The sequence below is a fragment of the Trifolium pratense genome, linkage group LG3 (assembly GCF_020283565.1).
Source record: "Trifolium pratense cultivar HEN17-A07 linkage group LG3, ARS_RC_1.1, whole genome shotgun sequence".
NCBI classification, from domain to species: domain Eukaryota; kingdom Viridiplantae; phylum Streptophyta; class Magnoliopsida; order Fabales; family Fabaceae; genus Trifolium; species Trifolium pratense.
In genome coordinates this window covers 49,524,738-49,543,431 of record NC_060061.1, presented here as the reverse complement: position 1 = coordinate 49,543,431, position 18,694 = coordinate 49,524,738, and the positions used below count along the sequence as shown (strand labels likewise).

General features: G+C 33.5%; 3 protein-coding genes across 6 annotated transcripts; all 3 read left to right on the top strand.

Annotated features, from left to right (window-relative positions):
- The first annotated feature begins 631 nt into the window (after positions 1 to 631).
- On the top strand, positions 632 to 6,597 carry LOC123917474 (zinc finger protein 346-like). Of its 3 annotated transcripts, XM_045969204.1 has the most exons (4): positions 632 to 1,038; positions 2,624 to 3,079; positions 5,265 to 5,794; positions 6,302 to 6,597. In XM_045969204.1, exons 1-3 carry the CDS (start codon positions 826 to 828, stop codon positions 5,754 to 5,756), a joined length of 1,161 nt encoding a protein of 386 aa, XP_045825160.1. In that variant the 5' UTR covers positions 632 to 825; the 3' UTR covers positions 5,757 to 5,794; positions 6,302 to 6,597. The 3 variants fall into 3 exon arrangements, with proteins under 3 accessions (XP_045825160.1, XP_045825159.1, XP_045825161.1); XM_045969203.1 differs by lacking the exon at positions 6,302 to 6,597 and having other exon boundaries at positions 5,265 to 6,019; XM_045969205.1 differs by lacking the exon at positions 6,302 to 6,597 and having other exon boundaries at positions 644 to 1,038; positions 2,624 to 2,845; positions 5,265 to 6,019.
- Positions 6,598 to 7,040: 443 nt separating this feature from the next.
- On the top strand, positions 7,041 to 10,733 carry LOC123917466 (disease resistance protein RPM1-like). Its single transcript, XM_045969192.1, has 2 exons — positions 7,041 to 10,116; positions 10,452 to 10,733. The coding sequence occupies exon 1, from the start codon at positions 7,233 to 7,235 to the stop codon at positions 10,071 to 10,073; it is 2,841 nt and encodes a 946-aa protein (XP_045825148.1). The 5' UTR covers positions 7,041 to 7,232; the 3' UTR covers positions 10,074 to 10,116; positions 10,452 to 10,733.
- An 848-nt stretch (positions 10,734 to 11,581) lies between these two features.
- LOC123917476 (SNAP25 homologous protein SNAP33-like) lies at positions 11,582 to 16,263 on the top strand. Of its 2 annotated transcripts, none has more exons than XM_045969208.1 (6): positions 11,582 to 11,967; positions 13,741 to 14,318; positions 14,704 to 14,797; positions 14,887 to 15,017; positions 15,469 to 15,566; positions 15,993 to 16,263. In XM_045969208.1, exons 2-6 carry the CDS (start codon positions 13,845 to 13,847, stop codon positions 16,090 to 16,092), a joined length of 897 nt encoding a protein of 298 aa, XP_045825164.1. In that variant the 5' UTR covers positions 11,582 to 11,967; positions 13,741 to 13,844; the 3' UTR covers positions 16,093 to 16,263. The 2 variants fall into 2 exon arrangements, with proteins under 2 accessions (XP_045825164.1, XP_045825163.1); XM_045969207.1 differs by lacking the exon at positions 11,582 to 11,967 and adding an exon at positions 13,123 to 13,349.
- Positions 16,264 to 18,694: the final 2,431 nt, after the last annotated feature.

The following is an 18,694-nucleotide window of genomic DNA, read 5'->3' as shown; positions in this document are numbered from 1 at the left end:
ATTTTTTTTTTTTGAAGAAGCTAAATTAGCCCACCCAAATTGGCGCCAGAGAGAATCGAACCTCAGACCTCAAGAGGAACACACTCCCAGGTCCCAAGCCAATACCAATGCACCAACCCAAGTGGGTTTAAGCCAAAATATATTACTCCCTCCGTCCCAAAATGAGTGAGTCATTTTGACTATATACACTCTTCACATATCTTACTTTGACCCTATTTTTTTACTAATAAATAAAAGCAAATATTAACTTATAAGATGTTGTTGGATTCATCTCAATCAATATTTTCAAAATATCATATTTTTATAATTTTTACTATTATAACAATTAAAAATATTTACCAGAAGATCTAATTTTCAAATAATTAAAAAAAATTAGTTCATCAAATGGGACCCTATCACATCCTGAATGGACAAAATAAGAATAATTGAAACAATATTTTGTTAACATAATCATCTTTACAACAATAAACATCTTTTTTATTAAATGATTTCTGATCTCGAATAGACCTCTCAGCAGGATTCAAATCTAGACAAAGTTTCGACTAACCTTAGGGGTGCAAATAGTAGCACCCTCCAAAACTAGCCCATAGAAAAGCCTCATAATTGAAAAAAATAAAAAAATACACAAGCAAATGAGGGAAAAAAATCTAAAAAATTAAACCCAATTTTAATTTTTTAGGGTTTTATTTGGAATTATTCACTTTCCAATTTTCCAATTCCCTTTTATCTCTCCATCAATTGACGATTCCTTAATGACTCTGATCATATGATGGAGTGTACAAAGTAGAATGCTTGAATCACAATTTCACACACATTTTCCCAAAAATGTACCCTCAACAACAGTACCAAGTTCCACCTTTCAATTTACAGCAACAACAACAACAACAACCCTATTATTCATCATCACTTTATCCTCCTGGTACTGACCCAGTTGCAAATTCAACATCTTTTTCTGCTCCTGCTTCTGTTTATGCGTCACAAACAACAGATTATCCCAATTGGATCGGTCCACAATCTGAACATATCGTATATGATCCTGTTAGTATCAATTACCCTTTTGATTTAATTTTTCAATTTTGTTATCAAAATTTGATTTTTATTATGTTATGTCATTTGGGGTGTTTTCAGTTTTATTTTATTTTATTTTTGTTATTCTGTTTTGTTCATTTATTGAAACTGTTGTTGCATTTTATTGTAACTGTTAGGTTTAAAAATTTGTTTTTTAATTATTAAATAGTGGAATTTTTTTGATAGAGTTTTTGGCTTGTTGATGATAATGTGGAGTTCTGATATATGGCTGCTGGAATTTATCTTAATATATGTTGGCTAATACTTTTGCAAGAGAAAGAAGTGACAATGCCATGCTTGTCTTTATCGGGGGTTTTAAAATGGACTGTTATCGCAAGAGGAAACAATGCCATGATCGTCTCTATCGGGAGAAGAAACAATGCCATGATTGTCTTTGTCGGGGGTTTTAAAATGGACTGTTATCGGCTTATTGCAATTGTAGCCACATCATCATGGTTTTTGATGTCTCTGCGACTGAGGTTGAGATTGTATAAGGAGTATTTGACCATAATTCTTTACAATATAAAAAATTGTGACCCGACTAAGCTTAAAACATTGTTTTAAAGTTTTCTAGTAACGGAACATGGAAAATGTCCCAATAATTGATAATGAACTCCAATAGGACCAGTGTTGTCAAATAGCGTAGTAGAATTTGAACAAGCAGTTATTGTTTCGTGATACTCTATTTAATACAAAGTATTGTCAATGTCAAATAGCGGTTTTTGAACAAATCATTATTTGCCACAATCCGTGATTGGCAACACTGAATAGGGCAAACATGCTTAAAGAAGTAGAACTAGAAGCCAAACTCATGGCAAATATTAGTGGTATAGGACCAGTGTTGTCAAATACAGTATTAGCGGTATAGCATAGAAGAATTTGAACAACTAGTTATTGTTCCGTGATACTCTATTTAGTACAAAGTATTGTCAATGTCAAATAACATAATTTGAACAAATCGTTATTTTCCGCCATCTGTGATTGACAACACTGAATAGGGCAACATGCTTAAAGTAGAACTATAAGACAAACTAATGGCAGTCATTAACTATGAGTGTGAGTGTCTTCATGTGGTTATCACTTCTATTTGTTTTCTTCTTTGTACCTGTGATTCTTTTCAAAAACAAATCTGAGAACTGTGGAAGGAAGAAGATGAATGTTGAAAGTGGGGGTATTTTTTACGATTTATTTATGTTAATTATATATCAAATATATAATGTAAATAGAAACGGGAAAATTGTGATATATATTCTTAATGGGTGTAACACTATAATGTGTTCAATTGAGTGGAAACCAATTTTACAGTTATTTTTAAGATGTGGATACAAAGTTGGCTTATGTGGCAATATGAGTTCCCATTGGACGTCAGTGTAAAACTAATTTACACCAAATGTGCATCTATTCCTCATTAAACTCTTAAGTAAATCAGGGTGAAAAGTAAAAATAATAAAATATAGAGTTAAACTGCATTTGACCCCTTATGTTAGGGTTTTGAATTTTATCAGAAGCTTCCGATTTTCACTATGGTTTTGTATTCCAATGCTTTTATATGCAGGCTGTTGGTTCATCGTACGAGGCTTCAGCAGCGTCTGCAAGTTTGCCTCCTGCATATGCTACATGGTCATATCCAATTTATGGCAATGATACTACAACAGTGTTGCCTAACCAAACCAAAGTCTCCAAAGCTTTGAGATGTGAAGTGTGTAAAATTGATCTCAATAGCAAAGATTCTTATGAAAAGCACATAGCTGGAAAGAAACACAAGAAGAATTTACAGGTACAGACTAATCCTACTATTGCATCTCATGTGAATGTCCAATGTGACACAAGTAGTACACAAGGACAATCGTTAATTGGTCCTGTAGCCAAGAAATTAGAGCCTAAGAAAAAGGTGGTACCTAGTGGTGGTACACCTGCTGATTCTGCAAAGGTTTGCTCAACGTGCAATGTCCTGTGCACTAGTCAAGACACGTATAACAAACATATTGCTGGGAAAAAACATGCTAATCAGGTGAATTGTAAATTACATTATCCTTGCGTAATGTTACACGTAATGCTGTTATATATTTTGCTGTTTTCTCCTCATTTTATGTTGCAGTTAATGATTGCTTTTACCGCTTATCCACACACAATGCACACCATTGGTACAACACACTTGTATGCATAATTACTTATAACATTCTTTTATTAAAAATAATTTGATAGAACTAGAACATTAGAAAGACGAGAATTGGTTTTCAGTTCGCACCTATTCTCTTGATCATGGTTCCAAAACATTGATATTGGAATTAATTTTTATCTTGATTGGACACAAAAGGCTAGATAGGATTGGGCGCATTGAAGATGAAGCCAGGTTGTTATTATTGTGGAAAAGAGAATAAAATCGTAAAATCTGTTCTTAGGTGCTATGGATGGGTGTTGAAAAAATATATAAAATTCCTAGTGAAGAGAGTGGATCATACGGAGGGTAGTCTTGTAGTTAGAGTAGAAGAAAACCATAAAAGGAATGTGGGCCAAAACATTTAAAAGGATTTAGATCTAAATGTTTTGTCGTGAGTGATGGCTTATGATACAACATTATGTTCCATGTTTTAAAAATCGAACCAGATGGTTCAACCGGCTGTACCTTGAACCTGTCTTTAATACCGTTGATTATTTTTTCAGTTCGGTCGCGGTTTTGTCTCGGTTCAAGTGGTTTAAGACAGTTGCACCATGACCCAGAGGTCTCACTGGTTCGGTTTTTAAAACAAATTTTACATACCCCTGCCAAATTCCAATTATCTTACCTTGGATCCAATAATACCTCTTGAATACTTAAATAGGGTAAACATGTTATGATTTATTCCATAACATTGATATTATGTAATTCAAGTAAATATATTACTAGTATTTGTTATTACTTATTTGAAAGTTTGCAATGAGGGTCTGAAGTAAATGACCTACTATCTAACTCATTCTATAGGTCATTTAGTTAAAATGCCTGTAAGGAATAGTTGTTTATACTTTTGTCCCCTAATATGATTCTCTTATTTTCATAATTTGAGTATTCTAGCTCAAAATAGTTTGCCTTACTCATCCACTGTGAAAAAGTAACTGGAAACAAAAAAGAGTTGTTTGGGAGATGAAGACAACGTCTATAAGTGGAGAGCTTTTTGGGTTTTTCATTGCGGCTGCTAGCTCCCGCTATTTGACCACGAAATGACTGCAACGTTGATCGCCACGGGCGCTATGTCAAAATGCTACGCTGCCATGATTTCAGTAGTGCGTAGCGACCGCTACGTCACGCCACGGCGTTATAGTGGCCACTGTTAACTACAGAGGTATAAACAACAAAATAGTATTTTTCCACTAGGAGTAGATTACAAGGATCAGATGATGTCATAATATCCTATCGTTAATCGAGTCTCCTTAACTGCGTAAAATAAAAAGAGAGTCTCCTTAACTCAGGGATAACAGAAAGGAATATACATTGTATATGACTTTTTTTAATTTTCTCTATTTCATCTTTTAAAAATTATTGCCGTCCCCTTCTTGGAGCAGCATCTTCTGATTAAAAAATTCTTGAATGCCATGCACACCTGAAACACACTTGTATGATCTTTCTCGAGAGCTGTAGGCTTAATTTCTTACCATCCATCGTTGAATTCATTTTATTCTAAATATAAGGAAAATGTTTAATAGGACAAAAATTGGTATTTTATCATTTACTAAACACTTGTTCTGTATTTGTTTTGCTGCAAGTACTGTTGTTAAAGTTGATTGTCTTAAATATACTTTTCTTAGAAATTCTGTACTGCCCGGCCAAACTCCATTTGTATATAATCTTTGAAACATTTGAACAGTTAAATATCATAAATGCGCTGTTTTTCGTAACATTAACAGTTCAATCAAGTAAAAAATAGTCTTTTTACACCAATTTTTTTATGTGAAAAGCTATTATGACAAAGTGTTGTCAAGTAACCGCAAATGCTATAGTACCAACTATTTTTTGTGATTCACGATCGACAGCACTGATTTTAGCTAGATTTTATTATCATTACTTGTTTGTTATGTTATCAGTTATTCTGGTTGTATATCTATCTATTGGTAGATCAATCAAGTTGTTGTATTTATCAGTTAAGTTGGACATTTTATTTATTGTTTTAACAGTTATTAGTGTAATGTTTCTGCATTAACAACTTTTTTGTGACTCGTAGGTTCGCTTGTTGTCTAATAATGGCATTGGTCCATCCAGTGCTGAATTCAAACGTAGCAGTATTGGCCCATTGCAAAAAGCTGCTAAGAAAATCAAGGTTGCTCAATCTGCATGGTGTGAAGTTTGCAAGATTACTTGTAACAGTATGGATATTTACATTACACACTTAGCCGGCAAGAAACATTTGAAGAACTTGGAGAAACTGTCAAATCCAAAAACCGATGCCGGCATCGGTGCCACTACCACCTCCACTGCAGCAAATACTTTAATCGGACCACAGGAAAAGCCAGATACCGATAAACCAAATAAGGCACCAGAACTTGATATCGAGACAAAGAAACGTAAAGTTGTGGAAGGAGGAGCTGCAGTTAATCATATTAAAATGTGCACTTTATGCAATGTAGTGTGTAATAGCCAGATAGTGTTCGATTCTCACCTTGTTGGCCAAAAACATGCTGCTATGGCAAAGAAGGCAGGATCAAGCACTGGTTGAGGTCATTACCATCATTGTGTCATCTATACTCAGTGAGAGTATGCACTATGCATTTATGGAATGTCATTGCTAATGGTGAAAGTTTCAACACTTTCATTGAATGTCTTTTTGTATAGCCTTTTATTTATTTGTATTAGAAGTTATTGCTGTTTGAACAACTAAAAAAAAAGAAGTTATTGCAGTTTGTGTTTTGGAGTATAAATATTTGATACTCTTTAATGGATTGAGTTTTGCTGCAGTAAAAAAACACAAAGTTTCACAAAGTTTTTAATCTTGGTCTTTAAATATTGATCGGACGTTTCATATTGATAAGGTTAAAAAGTCACTTAAAATGATCTCAGTGACGCATTTTAGATCGGATGGTCCTAAATTAACAAAGTTGGTTATAAGTTACATTTGATTTTAAACTTTGATGTTCTATGCTATCATATAAATCATTCTTGCACTAGCATTCAGTTTTAAAGTTACGCTTCATATAACATGTGTACTAAGTTGACAATTGTGTTAGTAACTGACTTGATTGTTTCCTATGTCAATGTGGACAGAAATTCGGGTTCTCCACGGTATAGCTCAAAGATTCCGAATTTGTTCTTCATTCCATCTATGGTGCTTCAAGTCAAAATAAAATATTTTCTTCAGATCCTACATAATCAAGGAAAATTTGGAATCTATTTTCTGAGTGACTTTGGCTTTTCTTTTTTTATTTTTGTCATTTGTTATGTTGTATACTTTGGTTGTGGAAACTTTGATTCTAAATCTTGTAATCAAGACCTATATTTGGATTCTATTTTTGACATTTGTGGTTTTTTAACTTTTAAAGATTGGTGGGAGCTTTTCTTCATCCCTTGTAATAATAATCAAAACCATTTCATTTGAATGAATATGTTTATTTTGGTAACCAAGATTGATGTTACTATCATTCTCGAGCTGTAAATTTAGACGCCTAGTTAATCAGAGGACATGTATGTGTCTCAGAAACTGGTTTCATCGATCTATCATTTCTCGTTATTTTTTGTTAGAATTCAGAAAATAAATTGGACAAGACATAAGAAATTGAAACTGAAACACACAGATTCATTCCTACAAAAATAAGTGAATAACTACTGTTTCGTTTAATAACTTATTTGTAAGACAGATATGAGTGCTGGTCGTAGCTATATTTCTTATTGATTGAAAAGTAAGCCTGTTGAAAATTCAAGTGGGTAGAAATAGCATAACTAAAAGCATTGAATAAAACAATCTTACATGCTTGATCACAATCAGGTGTCAAATTTCAACAACGAACCTCTTTTTTCTATGAAAAACATGGTCAACATACACAAAGTTGTAAAAAATAATGGCATTTCTATCTTTGACTTTTGAAGCTTAATTTTTCTTGGCACCATTCAAAGTTTTTGTACTTGTATACCCAGAGGAAAAAGAGAGAGAGAGGGAAAACACAATACTAGGATGATAGGAATATGATATAAGAGTGAAATGGCAGAAACTGCAGTATTGTTTGCCCTGGGGGAAGTGTTCCAATTCCTAAAAGAAGAAACAAATCTTCTGAGAGGTGTACACAGAGATTTTTCAGACATCAAAGATGAACTTGAGAGCATTCAAGTCTTCCTCAAAGATGCAGACAGAAGGGCTGCAGATGAAGCAGACACCAACGATGGAATAAGAACTTGGGTGAATCATCTGAGAGAAGCATCATTTCGCATTGAAGATGTCATTGATGAATACCTTCGGATGAGGCATGGCGTCAAACCTACTGGATGTGTAGCTTCAGCCTTTAAGATTGCAAGCCTAATCAAAACTTTGATTCCCTGTCATCGGATAGTATATGAGATTCAGGATATTAAGATGTCAATTCGTGGAATCAAGGAAAGAAGTGAAAGGTATAACTTTCAAATTTCACATGAACCAGGATTCTCAAACCGCAGCAGCAGCACGAGAGAGACAGAAAATGGAAGATGGCGTGATCCTCGACTGTCTTCCCTTTTCATTGAAGAAACAGAAATTGTAGGAATTGAAGGTCCAAAAGAAGATTTGTCCGGTTGGTTATTAGATGGTTCAGCTGAGCGCACAACAATATCAGTGGTAGGAATGGGGGGTCTAGGTAAAACAACTCTTGCCAAGCTAGTTTTTGACAGCCAAAAGGTATCAGCACACTTTGATTGTCGTGCTTGCGTCACAGTTTCTCAATCATACACTGTGAGAGGTTTGTTAATAAACATGATGGACCAATTTTTTCGGGGAACTGATGACCCTCTTCCACAGATGTTACACAAAATGGATGACAAGTCGCTGATTATAGAAGTGAGGCAATACTTGCAACATAAGAGGTTTTTGATATTATTTGATGATGTATGGCAAGAAGATTTTTCCGATCAAATTGAATTTTCCATGCCTAACAACAATAAAGGTAGCAGGATCATAGTCACCACTAGAATGATGCATGTTGCAGAGTTTTTCAAGAAATCCTTTCTAGTCCATGTTCACAAATTGCAACTTTTGCCTCCAAATAAAGCATGGGAGCTCTTCTGCAAGAAAGCATTTAGATTTGAACTTGGTGGGCATTGTCCACCAGACCTTGAGGCTGAGTCAAAAGAAATTGTTCAGAAATGCAAGCAGCTACCTTTGGCAATTGTAGCCATTGGTGGTCTACTTTCAACAAAATCTAAAACAATGATTGAATGGCAAAAGGTGAGTCAAAATCTGAGCCTAGAATTAGGACGTAATGCTCATTTAACGAGTCTAACAAAGATTTTGTCGCTTAGTTATGATGGCCTGCCTTACTACTTGAAACCATGCATTTTGTATTTTGGTTTATATCCAGAGGACTGTGTTATTAATCATAGGAGATTAACTCGACAATGGATAGCTGAAGGGTTTGTTAAATTGGAGGAGAGAAGAACTCCAGAGCAAGTTGCAGAGGAGTACTTGTCTGAATTGATTCAGAGAAGTCTGGTTCAAGTCTCAAATGTTGGCTTTGAAGGAAAAGTTCAAACATGTCAAGTACATGATTTACTGCGGGAAGTGATGATTAGAAAAATTAAAGATTTAAGTTTCTGTCATTGTGTGCGCGAAGGTAGTGAATCAATCATGGTTGGGAAAACTAGACGCCTATCTATAGCCACTAATCCCTACAATGTGTTGAAGCGTGCTAAGAATTCACAGTTTCGTGCTATTCATGTTTTTGAAAAAGATGGATCATTGGAGAATTTCATCTGTATGTTGTGTTCCCGGTCTAGGATTTTGAAGGTACTTGACATTCAAGGTACATCATTGAATCATATCCCTAAAAATTTGGGGAATCTTTTTCACTTGAGGTACATCAACCTAAGGAATACAAAAGTAAAGACTCTTCCTAAATCTGTTGGTGAGCTACAGAATTTAGAGACACTGGATTTAAGAGAAACACTTGTGCATGAGATACCAAGTGAAATAAACAAGCTGAGAAAGTTACGACATCTACTTGCTTTCCACCGTAACTATGAAGAAAGATATTCTGCTTTGGGCTGTACAACTGGTGTGCTGGTGGAAAAAGGTATTCAAAATTTGACTTCCCTACAAAATATTTATTATGTCGAGGTAGATCACGGGGGAGTAGATCTCATTGAAGAGATGAAAATGTTAAAGCAATTAAGGAAATTAGGTTTAAAGCATGTAAGAAGAGAACATGGGAATGCCATCAGTGCTGCAGTAGTGGAGATGCAACACCTTGAATCACTAAATATCACTGCAATGGTAGAGGATGAAATTATTGACTTAAACTTTGTGTCAATCCCACCAAAACTTCAGCGTCTTCATTTGCAAGCTAGACTAGAGAAGTTGCCCGATTGGATTCCAAAATTTGAGAGTCTTGTTCAGATAATGCTGGCTTTATCCAAGCTGAAAGATGATCCAATGCAATCACTGAAAAACTTGCCAAATCTGTTGAAGCTCTCTTTGTGGCAGAATGCCTATGATGGTGAAATTTTGCATTTTGAAAATGGAGGATTTCAAAAATTGAAAGAACTGATTCTCAGTCACTTGAATGGAGTAAATTCTATCCTTATAGAGAAAGGAGCTTTGCTCTCTCTTGAAAAGCTTAAAATGGAAAAGATCCCCCAACTGAAGGAGGTACCCTCAGGCATCAAACCCATGGATAAGCTCAAAGTCATTGACCTAGTTGATATGCCAGATGAATTTGTTAAGAGCATTGATCCAGACAAAGGACACAACCACTGGATTATCAAGCATGTTCCAATTGTATTCAGTCGTCAATGGCTTGGCCCAAAATTCTATGATTATGAGATTCACACTATTAATTCATCCTCCAAGGTGTCCTGAGCTTGAGAATGATATGGAATCTAGCTAGCTTCAAAAGAAGAAGGTACATTTCCTCTTATCACAATGGTTCTCTTATTTATCTTTACAATTCCTGACTTTTTCTCTGTCTTTCTTTTTTATACACCTTTTTCTTGTGATCTCTTTCTAATTTCATGCTACATCACTAATCACATCTTTAACTTTCTTTTGTTTTCCTATCTCTTTTGATTTTATACTTTGATGTGCTATGTTATCATATAACTCATTCTTGCACTAGCATTCAGTTTTATAGTGACGCTTCATATAACATGTTTACTAAGTTGACAAATTTTTTTTTGACGAAAAGTTGACAATTTTATTAGTAACTGACTTGATTGTTTCTTATGTCAATGTGGACAGAAATTCAGGTTCTCCATGATACAGATCAAAGATGACGAATTTGTTCTTTATTCCACCTATGGTGCTTCAAGTCAAAATAAAATATTTCCTTCTGATCCTACATAATCAAGGGAAATAGAATATCTTCTAATCAAGACCTATAATTGGATTCCATTCAGATGTCAGATGTCATTTTGACATTTCTTTCCTACTTTTGCCATTTGTGGTTTTTAACTGTTAATGATTGCTGAGAGCTTTTCTTCATCCCATGTAATAATAATAAAGTGCTGTTAAAGATTGCCATTTCAATGAATATTTTTATTTTGGTAGCCAAGATTTATGCTACTATCATTATAGAGCTGTAAATTTAGATGCCTAGTTGATCGGAAGTTAATCAAGAGGACATGTATGTGTCTCAGCCAACTGGTTTCATCGATCCATCATTTCCTCATTATTTTTGAAACCTGAAAAGTGCCTTGTATGGTTCAAACTGGCCCCTGAGCCTGGTTTCAGCTCTCCATAACTACATCACCCACAATTTATTTATAAATTCAAAGTAAGACACTTCACTTTTATATACAAATCAGTTCTACTTTTTCAACAATCCAGAAATACTTGCCGACACATTCTCAATATAGGATCATGGTCCATCAATTCACTTATTAGGTGTTGAAATAAGTCTTATTTCCACATCAGTATTCTTAACTTAGCATCACTACCATGATGGATTCTAAAAAAATGTTTCAACACCAATGGCCACTTCCTTCTCTTCTGCTACTACACTAGACTCAAGTAAACAACATGCGACAGAAGCTTATTTCGAAGTCTGGTTGGTTCCTTGCATTATCTATCTATTGGAAAAAATTCATGTCCCGCATAGGATAAGGATAAGGCCTAACCGAAATTTTAAGATGGTATCAAATCAAAGCCTATCGGTTTTGTAGGGTTTTAGGCCTACCGTTTTAGTCCTCTTAATTTCATCCACTTATTACGGACATTGGATTTTTTTCCTCAGACCAAAATAACCCTTGCAACATGGCTTTTGAAAGTCAATGGATTTTGGTCTACATTGATGGATCTGACATATATGTCCAAATAACAAGTGTATGAGAATTGAAAATAAGAAGGCTTTATGAACTGCCATTATTACTATTTTATTTTTAATCAGTAATCCAACAACCTCAAATATTATAAATAAAATAAGGATCTTTTGTGCTCTAAGGGCACATGTTAAAGAACTCAAAAAATAATATCATTCCTTTCCTTTGACTTTTGAATACCATAACCATACAATGATGATGATATACACATGATCCCAACATATACTAGATGAGAGTGAAATATGGCAGAAACTGGAGTATTGTTTGCTCTGGGGGAAGTGTTCCAATTCCTAAAAGAATAAACAAATCTTCTGAGATTCGCCACTGGATTGGTCCAAACATAATTGATTTTGATATTCGTACTATTCACTCATCCTCCAAGGAGTCACAAACAAATTGAAAATTCTCTAGTGTCTAGAAAGCTTCAAAATATCAAGGTACTACTAGATTTTTATATTAGACCTACCTCATCTTTACAAAACTGGCCTGTAAGATGAGCGATGCCACTCTTTATGTACTTATTTCAGGCCTTATATCTATTTAATGTGACACTAGTTGGGTTTTTCTCAATAGGTTTCTTTCCTCTGACCATGCAAATTTTTTTTATAGAATCAAAGTAAGACACTTCATTCTTATCTACAAATCGGGTTCCATCATTGCATATTTTATGATATATGTAGATGACTTGCTGCTCATGTGGAATGACTCTAAATTTCTGCAACAGTTAAAGAAATCACTTGCAGTAACATTCTCTATAAATTAAGGATCATGGTACGTACATCAACTCACTTATTAGATGGATGTTGAAATCAGTCCAATTTCCACCTCACTATTCTTAAGAGAGCATGCATGTGAGTGAAATGGCAGAAACTGCAGTCAGTCTCATTGGCCTTGGGGGAAGTGTTCCAACTTCTTATGGAAGAGATAAATCTTCTGAGAGGTGTGCACACAAGTTTTTCAGGCATAAAAGATGAACTAGAAAGCATTCTAGTCTTCTCAGAGATGCAAACTCTTTCATTAAGTGTAGAAATAAGATAATGATGATATGAATTTTTATCAAATTGAAAGCTAAATACAAATGTTGCCACTAAACTTCATAATGTATAAAAAAATGGATGCAAGTTGCCATGACATAGGAAAAAATTAGTATTATAAGTTCCATGATTTTTCCGCCCTCAAATGGTACCCACCTACCATTTCACCCATCCATCAAGAAAAGTCCACCACAGATTGATACAAAACTTTCCCAATTAAAATAACAAAAAAGTGTCTGATGTTCGAATTTCGACACATTCATATATAATGTGATATCTCTGTACTCGCGGGTACTTTAATGAAACAATTTTTAATCTATGTTGAAATAAACATTTTTTTTTTAATTTTTGACAAATGTGAATCAAATACTTATTTTTAATGTAGAATGTTAACATGTGCACAAAGCCATGAGGTAAATTACCAAATCAAACAAATATCCTTTTTAAGGAATTTTTTTCATAAACGTCAAAAAAAGAAATCCTTTTTGGGAACTTTCCTTCTCCCCTTTTAAATTTTAATTAATTTGTTAGTATGAGATTTCATTTCTCTTTTAAGAGATACTGTAATAAATATTAAATAAATAAAAAAGACCAAATCAACAAAAGTCTACCATGAAGTTTCAACATTTTCAATTCTCTTGTTAGCTTCCTCACACATTCCATTCCTATTCTATTCCTACTACGTCTGCTATGACTTTTTATTAACGCGATTTTGCATTAATTCTTCAAACCATATATAACCCTTTTTATTACTCCATTTCATTTTATGAACTCAATTTCCTCAGGTATTATGCAATCTCCAATTTTCCTTTTTTCATCATCATCTTCATATAAAGCATCAATTTTTACGTTTAATTTTCACTTTTCTTATGTGGGTTTTGCTTGTTTTTGTTGATTGATTACTTGTTCATTTTTTTACTATGATTATTCATAAACACTTTTTTGTCCTTTTTTTTGTAACACCAATTTTTCATCACCCCATCTTAATTTTTATGAATTTAATCTCTTTTAAGTTAGGTTTGTATGTATAATCCTCTTCAAAATTTAATTTTGATGTAAAGAGATTAATGGGTATTTTTTATATATAAAATAAAATATTTGGTCTGTTTTTTTTGTTTATTTTTTATTTATATGCCAATCCAATAGTGATCGAATCTCTCTATTTTACTTTTTTAGGTTGAAATTTATACACAAGATCATTGTTTCTTCAAAGGTATACATAGAGAAAGTATTGTTTCTTCAAAGGTAGAGAGAGAGAGAGATAGTTAGAGAGAGAGAGAATGTTTGGTTCAAAGAAAACATCTCCTGTGAAAGATGCTAAACCTAGGTCTAAGCATAATAACCCCTTTGATTCTGATGAAGACAAAAAGGATAACAAAAAGTATAATTCTTCGAAGAAGACGTCTTCGGAATATAACTTAGTTCAGGGAGAAACTAATACCAATCCCTTTGATGATGTTGATACTCGTGGTCACTCTTCATCGTCTTCTTATGCTCCGTCGTACGGCAATCGACACATGTATAAGAATGATTTCCGTGAATCTGGAGGATTAGAGAGTCAATCAGTGGAGGATTTGGAGAACTATGCTGTTTATAAGGCTGAGGAGACTACAAAATCGGTAAACAATTGTCGGAAGATAGCAGAGGAAATGCGAGAGGAAGCCAGCAATACTTTGGTTATGCTGCATCATCAGGGCGAGCAGATTACAAGGAGTCATGATATTGCTGCTGGCATTGACCATGATTTAAGCAGGGTAATGACCGTGTTATTCCATAGTTAATTGATGCAATTATTTTGTATCATGATCCTCTATAACAACCAAATGCTTGCTTGCGGGCAAGTCAACGGATCTTGGTTGTTGGATGACAATCAGTAGACTCGTACTTTGACTTTATCAAATTGAGTTTAAAATACAACTTGGCATACCGTATACGAGCCTGTTGATCTTCATCCAATAATCGAGATCCAGGACTATTGGAATTGCAACCGTAGAAAATCTAAATCAAATTTTTATAGGTCTCTTGTAATAGAACCTTCGTCGTGTTGTTTTACCTTTGTGGAAACAAACAAGGATGCTGCTTTTGTTATGCAGCCCCTTCGAAAGTGCTTTGCTTTAACTTTCTTATTGGTGTTTTTAGGGAGAAAAACTTTTGGGAAGTCTTGGTGGAATATTCTCCAAAACATGGAAACCAAAGAAGACAGGCGCAATAAAAGGCCCTACAATATTTGGAGGTTAGTGTTTGCTCTTTATATTCTCACCTTTTGAAGCTTAGTTATTTAGATGGATGACATAGCCATATACAATATGCTTCATGATACAGATGATCCAGTCCGAATAAGCGCCAACCACTTGGAGCAACGAGAGAAGCTAGGATTGAATTCTGCCCCTAAAGGACAGTCAAAGCCAAGGAAAACACTTTCTGAGCCAACAAATGCATTTGAAAGAGTCGAGGTTTGTAACAACTTGGTGAAAATTTCAATGTTGTTTACAGTCATTTGAAGTACTGAACATGACAAAAGTTCTGAATCTTACTGAGTTTTATATAAGGCTGTTTGGTTAGAGGGGAAACAGAGGGGAAGATGAGAAAAGTTAAATGAAATCGTAGAGGAATTGACTAAAAACTATACCTTATGATAAATGTTAAATGAAATTTTATGTGTTTAAATGAAAATGAAAATTAGCACTTTCCTACCACTAAAATCCGTAGGTTACCAATAAGTTATGTCATTAAATCCCTCTTCCCTCCTTGTTTGAACTGAACAGACAAAATGATTGATGATTTTGCAACCCTTCTCATATTTATAAAAGTCCGGCAAGGTTACTGTAATTTTCATTTGTGATCTTATCCTTTGCCTTGCACAATGTTATACTTAGTATTGAATTCAACAATGTCCTGAAACAGGTTGAGAAATCAAAACAAGATGATGCACTGTCAGATATAAGTGATCTTTTGGGAGAACTTAAGGGCATGGCTATTAACATGGGAACTGAAATTGAGAGGTAAGCTAATTGAATGTCGTGTTTTGTTTTCTCAAATTTTACCTTCTAGATATTCTTTAAAACTAATTTAAATCTTTTGCTAGAATGATAAACAGTTGGGTTAAATATATTTTTCATTACTACAAAATACCATCCCATCTAAATTTAGTCCATATAAATGTTTTCTCCTAAGTTTAGACGAACAATATTTTGTTTAGGCAAAAAAAATGTTAAGAATTTATGTAGATCATAATATCCACTTTTTTTCTTTTTAATTCATCATATCCACCATTGATTTGTTGATCGACATCAAGGAGTTAGAGGAGCCAGATCAAAATTTAATACCCTCAATAGTTTAACTTGATATCACTAGTTGTATAATTATGCAGAAACATTTCACTTTTTTTGAGCATGTTATAATTTAAAGTGATATTGGTAATGTTGCAGGCAAACCAAAGCTATAGATGGATTTGAAAAAGATACCGAGAAGTTGAATATCCGTATGAATGGCGCCAATCAACGTACTCTTCATTTACTTAGGAAATAGGGATGCAGATCATTTCATGAGATTCATTCCAACTTTTGTTAATTTCCATTATTCAATTCGAGATTCAAACTTTGTATTAAACACCAGTTTCAGTTCTACTGTATGTAATATACAATCTGCTTGTGAACATAAGTTTTTTCCTTGAAATATATTGTAGATTGATTTGGATTATCTGTGATTCAGTTATCAATATCATATGATTCGTGCCACAAGATCTTTAAGCTATTTTTGTTATGAATTCAAAGGTGTATTTAGGTAAACAACTTAATTAAATAACATTACTCATGGGAACTATGGTGAGATGACGAAAGGTTTGTCCTTCTAAAAAAATTGTAATTGGTGTTGAGCTCACAGTTCTAGTACTTTGGGCTTGTTCTACGACAAAACAGACGGCAAAAGGGATCACCTCATTGCTGGTTTACACAATGAACTATGGTGAGACTGTTATAAAGTCTATAGGTGAGGTATATGGTGTTGATGAAGAAAGCATACTAGTTTTTAGCATTTAAAATCTTGATTAACACACAAGTTTTTAGAGAAGAGGTTCTCGAGCTTGATTAGTTGGTTATTTGATTTAGGATTATATTACCGACAGTGTTGTTAATAGCAGATCGCGGAAAATAGTGGATTGTCAAAAAACCGATATGAGAAATATCGGATAGCGTAGCGGACAAATAACGGTTAAAATAAGTAATTAATACAAATATATTTTTTGGTTTATATATATATATATAGAGGGATCAAATTACACCGGTGTAACATTTGAGTAATGTTATACCACTCAATAACGCTTTAACGAATACAAATTTTACAAACGATTTTAGATTTTGATAGAATTGAACATGAATGATCTATACGATATAAACTTTCAATCCAACGGTGGATTTTGTAAAATTTGTATTCGTTAAAGCGTTATTGAGCGGTGTAACATTACTCAAATATTACACCGGTGTAATTTAATCCCTCCCCATATATATATATATATATATATATATATATATATATATATATATATATATATGTTCGAAAAAAGAAAATGAAAGAAAATAAAATACAAAAGTATGTATGAAGAAAAATGAGACCAAGAAAATAATTAAAGTTGATGGTGTTACTTGTTTAAAGTTATAACTGGTGGAATTTATAGTTTTTTCAAATTATAATAAAAAGTTCTATCTGATTATTTAAAATTTATTTATTTTATAAATAATTATAAATGTAACACATGTTAAAATTTATTAGCATTTTGTATTCTAATATATATATATATATATATATATATATATATATATATATATATATTCATTGTCACATGACATACATGATTCTAAAATTCATATTTAATATATGAAGAATGGGGAGAATGAATTCTTCTGAAAAAGATATTGGTAGTATCATGCATGTAGCATGTGTTCTTGTTGATGATTGACATGTATGATCCTAATAGTCATATTTAATATATGAGAAGTAAACCTCAATTGTGTATGATTTGTTCACATCTCATGTTTCTGATGCAACTCCAGCGTTATGGAGGGACAAACTTAATCAACATAGGACTGGTAAAATCTCCGATTCAAACAACTAACAAACAAAAAATACATGAGAAGAGAAGGTGATGTAGACACAGGTTACGAAATATGAGAGTCGGTAGTGGGTTCAGGTAAACCCACCCACACCAACTCAGCACTCACTGTACCACTTCACATTGTTTTTATTTATTTTTAATATGAGTCAATACATAGGGGCTATATACCGATTTATGAAACATTAACCGGTAAAAGCTCAGAACCTTAACCAGTTCCGATATTAATACATAGCGGCTATACCGGTTTATGAGAAAAACGGCGCTATTTTTAGCATAGCGAAGTAAAGATGCCATACCGGCTTTCGTATCAGATATCCAAAATTCCGATACGCAATACCGGTATACCGGCACTATACATGATATTTAACAAAACAGTAATACTGAGATTATTGTTATCAAGGGAGAGAGACTTACATAAGGTAACACTGTCAGGCACCAGGAAATTATAGTCCCAAACTTGAGATTATAAAAGCTTGCTCAACATCAAGGTGACAAGGTAGAGATTAAAAATTCAGCAAAGAGTCACAAAATCTCATAATATTATATACAGATACTCATGCTTTTTATGGGACTATAAAAAATAAAAAAAAATAAAAAAAAATAAAAACCAAACTTTTTATGGTGTCTAAAGTAAGCCTTGCTACTCATGCTTTGTTAATGAGTCCTTTGATTGTTCAAATGCAACGGTACGTAAGAGTAAAAAAAATAGAAGCAAGAATCTGGAAATCATTGGAGTGTACATAAGAGTGATAAAACATAAAAAAAGATCAAAACATAAGAGTGATAAATCATTGTTAATGAGTCCTTTGATTGTTCAAAGGCAACTAACTGTAAGTAAGGGTAAATATTGCATTTTTTCCAAACTCAATTAAGATAATCCACATAAAACAAACCCACTTAAGATAATGTTGATCAAAATATATAGTAATCACTAATTGTTGAAACCAAAAATAATCAAGTTAATGTAACAAATCTACACTTTCTTCTACAAATAAATAATAGAAATAATATTGATCTATT

Coding starts and splice junctions, on each gene's coding strand:
- LOC123917466 (XM_045969192.1), top strand. CDS start 7,233: ATGGCAGAAACTGCAGTATTGTTTGCCCTGGGGGAAGTGTTCCAATTC.
- LOC123917476 (XM_045969208.1), top strand. CDS start 13,845: ATGTTTGGTTCAAAGAAAACATCTCCTGTGAAAGATGCTAAACCTAGG. Junction 14,319..14,703: donor TTGACCATGATTTAAGCAGG/GTAATGACCGTG, acceptor TGGTGTTTTTAG/GGAGAAAAACTTTTGGGAAG. Junction 14,798..14,886: donor AGGCCCTACAATATTTGGAG/GTTAGTGTTTGC, acceptor TTCATGATACAG/ATGATCCAGTCCGAATAAGC.
- LOC123917474 (XM_045969204.1), top strand. CDS start 826: ATGTACCCTCAACAACAGTACCAAGTTCCACCTTTCAATTTACAGCAA. Junction 1,039..2,623: donor AACATATCGTATATGATCCT/GTTAGTATCAAT, acceptor TTTTATATGCAG/GCTGTTGGTTCATCGTACGA. Junction 3,080..5,264: donor GGAAAAAACATGCTAATCAG/GTGAATTGTAAA, acceptor TGTGACTCGTAG/GTTCGCTTGTTGTCTAATAA.